At 44.8% G+C, this 3569-nt stretch overlaps 1 protein-coding gene across 1 annotated transcript; it reads right to left on the reverse strand.

The window, feature by feature from the left end:
- Positions 1 to 632: 632 nt before the first annotated feature.
- On the reverse strand, positions 633 to 3343 carry cebpa (CCAAT enhancer binding protein alpha). Its single transcript, XM_053616939.1, has one exon. The coding sequence runs from the start codon at positions 2777 to 2779 to the stop codon at positions 1874 to 1876; it is 906 nt and encodes a 301-aa protein (XP_053472914.1). The 5' UTR covers positions 2780 to 3343; the 3' UTR covers positions 633 to 1873.
- Positions 3344 to 3569: the final 226 nt, after the last annotated feature.

Genomic DNA, 3569 nt, shown 5'->3' on the forward strand with positions numbered 1-3569 from the left:
ATCCACAGTGTGATTGATGCATTGGTGAAGAGGAATATATCATTTAAATTAAATTCATTATTATATTCAGTAATAATTTTTTTTTTCCCAGCCCTGCACTAACACACTTTATCTGATTCATGAGGTGTTGAAGTACTTAATGCGTTAAATAAGATGAATGTCTTTCCCCGGGATTGATATTTAATCTCTTACTCGTTTATGCAGTTGTTTATCCAGAGCACATGACTTAACAGCGCCATCTACCGGTCAGGACAATAGCTCCCAATAAATGAGGTAAACTTTAGACGCAAACTTTCTGTTTAAATCAAAAACCTCCAAACTCAAGAGCCTGTAGAATAATGCACAATATCATGAGATGACAAATAGCACCATGTTCTTATTAACACCATGTTCTTTTATTATAATTTGTAAAAATTTTTGGCGTGTGTGTGTATGTGTGTGTGTGTGTGTGTGTGTATATATACATATCTATATATATAATGTTGGTTTTACATTTGAGACGTATTTCAATAACAAACATTCATATAACATTTGCAATATGGTGGCTGATGTTTTTGTTGTGGTCTTTTTTTTTTAAACAAAAAAAGTGCTTTCTTTTTCTTTGTTGTAGCCTATATTTAACTTTTTAAAAAAAAAAAAAAAAAAAAAAAAAGGTGGAAAACATTTCTCCCAATGATGATGATGATGATGGAGACAAGTTAAAAGGCACTGAGATTGGATTGGATCCTACACAGAAACAAACAAACAAAAAAAAAAGAAAATATGGGCTACAAAGCACTTTCACTGCAGAAAAAAATATATATCATGCAAACAGCCATTGCATAGAGGCACCTTTTTCACATTTCATCTCAATTCTGCTGCATAAATACAAAGTTTGGACTGTAAAAAAAAAAAAAAAAAAAGCCCTCGCAAAATTCTCTCTCTCTCTCTTTCTCTCTCTCTCTCTCTCTCTCTCACACACACACACACACACACAAACGCATATACATACAAACACACATACGCGCGCGCGCGCCCTCCACATCAGTACCCGAGCATAGCAAATTTTCAGAGCAAAAAAAAAAAACACATTTTAAAAATGTGCTTCATCGGGTCGTTCAGTCTCAGGACTCATAGTGCATACGAGCTGAAGGGCAGACACCAGTTTGAGTTTGAAGATTTGGCTACTTCCCAAACCGCACATTATGGCACTAAATAGTAAGCAAAATATAATCTACTGCTCCACTATAAATGACCAGTTATGCACAGTTTTGGCATGGTATGTAGTAGGCGGATTGGAATGTAGCCTGTTGTGTTCCAGTCCTTTGCTTTGGCATGTCGTTTTCAGTCCATGTGTAGACAAATTCCAACATACAACATCTTAAAACATAGAATAGGAATAGCAGTTTGTTTGTTTTTTGGGTGTTTTTTTCTTTTTCTTTTTCATCAGTGCACTTTTTACGCTTTTGGAGAAGCCTTGTGCAGTTCTTACAGTTCAACAGGGCACATGTTAGACATTTCGGCCCTAAAGAAAAGTTAGTACTTATTTATTGTATTTTTTTTTTTTAGTACACTTTTTTTTTAATACAACTGCTGCTGATGTGAAGTCATGCCCTAACAGGAGCTGCGCTGATTGTACGTTTCGCACATGGAGGACGCGAGTCCAAAGAGGAGCTTATTGAGTTTTTCGGGTGGCTTTGGGGGGGATACAAAAAAAAAGGCACGTGTAGACGGCAGCTGCCTGGCTTCTGTATAGAAACAGTTTCAGTAATTATGATCTGTGACATCTAGTACATATCCAGCGGACGCTATAGGAATAGCAGGACTTCAAAAAAAAAAAAAGAAAGGAAAAAAAATAATAACATAGAAAAAAATAATTATGTCTGTAAGTCTGTTAGGCGCAGCCGCCCATGGCTTTGACGTACGAGCCGTCGGGGAGCTGCCGGAAGATGCCCCGCAAAGTCTCGAGCTCGCGCGTGAGGTGCTCGACGCGTTTGCGCAGTCTCTCGTTGTCCGATGCGAGCTCGATGACTTTTTGTTGCGTCTCGGCGTTGCGCATCTTGGCCTTGTCGCGGCTCTTGCGCACGGCCACGTTGTTACGCTCGCGCCGCAGCCGGTACTCGGAGCTGTTCTTGTCGACGTGCTTCTTAGATTTGGGCCTGTCGCCTGTGCCCATCATTTTGGAAGCGAGGCCGCCCTGCTGCTGGTGATGGTGCTGGTGCTGGTGGTGCGGGCTGGGCACCGGGGTGGGCGGAGGCGTCGGGTGACCCGGTTGCAGGTGCACGGCGGTTTGCGCGCAGTGCGCGATCTGGTACTGCAGGTGCGACAGGTGTGGGTGGTGCTGGTTGTGCGGGTGGTGGTGGTAGGCGCCGGACTGCGGCGCGTGCCCGAGCTCTCCGAGGTCGCTGTCCTCGCGCGGCTCTTGCTTGATCGCAACGGGTCTCATGCGCGCCTCGTACATGGGCTCGAGTTTGGACGAGTCGCCGTAGTTCGCCACCGCGCAGCCATACGAGTGCTGCGGCCCGGCCGCGCCGAGTCCCAGACCGTGGCCGTACTCGTAGTCACCGCCGTTCGCCAGCTTGAGCTTCTCGAGACGCGCGCCGCCGCTGCTGTGGAACAGGTCAGCCAGGAACTCGTCGTTAAACGCGCCGGGGTCGATGTACGCGCTGATATCGATGGAGCTCTCGTTCTCGCAGATCGCGGTCAGGTCGTCCTTGTAGCCGTAGGGGTTCTGCACGCTCTGGGCGAGGTTCGTCACCAGGGGCCGAGGGGCTGCCTCGTACAGGTTTGCTTGCTCCATGGAGTACCTATAGCCCGCCTGACATGGTGAAGGGCTCCGGGAATCCAGCTTGCTCACACTACCCTGGGGCGAACTTTACAGAAAAATAAATAAATAAAGAGTTTTCTAGAATGCACAAACTCGCCGGCCTGACTGCAGGAAATCGGCTCCCGTTGTGGCTGGAAAGCGAAGCGGGTGTCACGGAAAGGTTCAGTGGAGAAGCAGAGACTTCACCCTCCGTCTGTGTGTGTTTAACCTCACATCTGTCGCTCAGTGCCGCTCTGACAGTCTTATATAGAGAGAACTGGGCGCGCCCCGGGTCCTAATGCGCCGCTGAGACGAGTTTCTGGCTGCACCGAGCTCACGTAGCACTTCACAACGCGGACAGAGTTATTTCACATAGCCAGATAAAGAAGACAAAGTTGTTTCAAATAGCCTGATAAACACCACAATATCATAGCAAACATTATTACATACTTAAAATGTAAGCCATTGCGTCGCATAGGCTATAGCTATAACGTCTTAAACGTTGTTATGAATTCCTTTTCTTTCTCTCATTTTTTTTCCACATTTCATCTTGCATACAAATCTCAGCATAACTTATCACTGATCGCCTTCTATTTCATTTTGATATGAAACACACAAAGTACCGTGCTCTCCATCTAACAGAGACAAGCCCCCGGGTTCACCACTTTATTATTATTATTATTATTATTATTATTATTATTATTTTCACCTCTCATATGCACGCGCACTAACGTGCAAAAAGAAAAAATTACAATTCAAGGATGCGTTTGGAAAGCTGTGATGT

This window comes from Ictalurus furcatus, chromosome 27, assembly GCF_023375685.1.
Source record: "Ictalurus furcatus strain D&B chromosome 27, Billie_1.0, whole genome shotgun sequence".
In the NCBI taxonomy this organism is placed as follows: domain Eukaryota; kingdom Metazoa; phylum Chordata; class Actinopteri; order Siluriformes; family Ictaluridae; genus Ictalurus; species Ictalurus furcatus.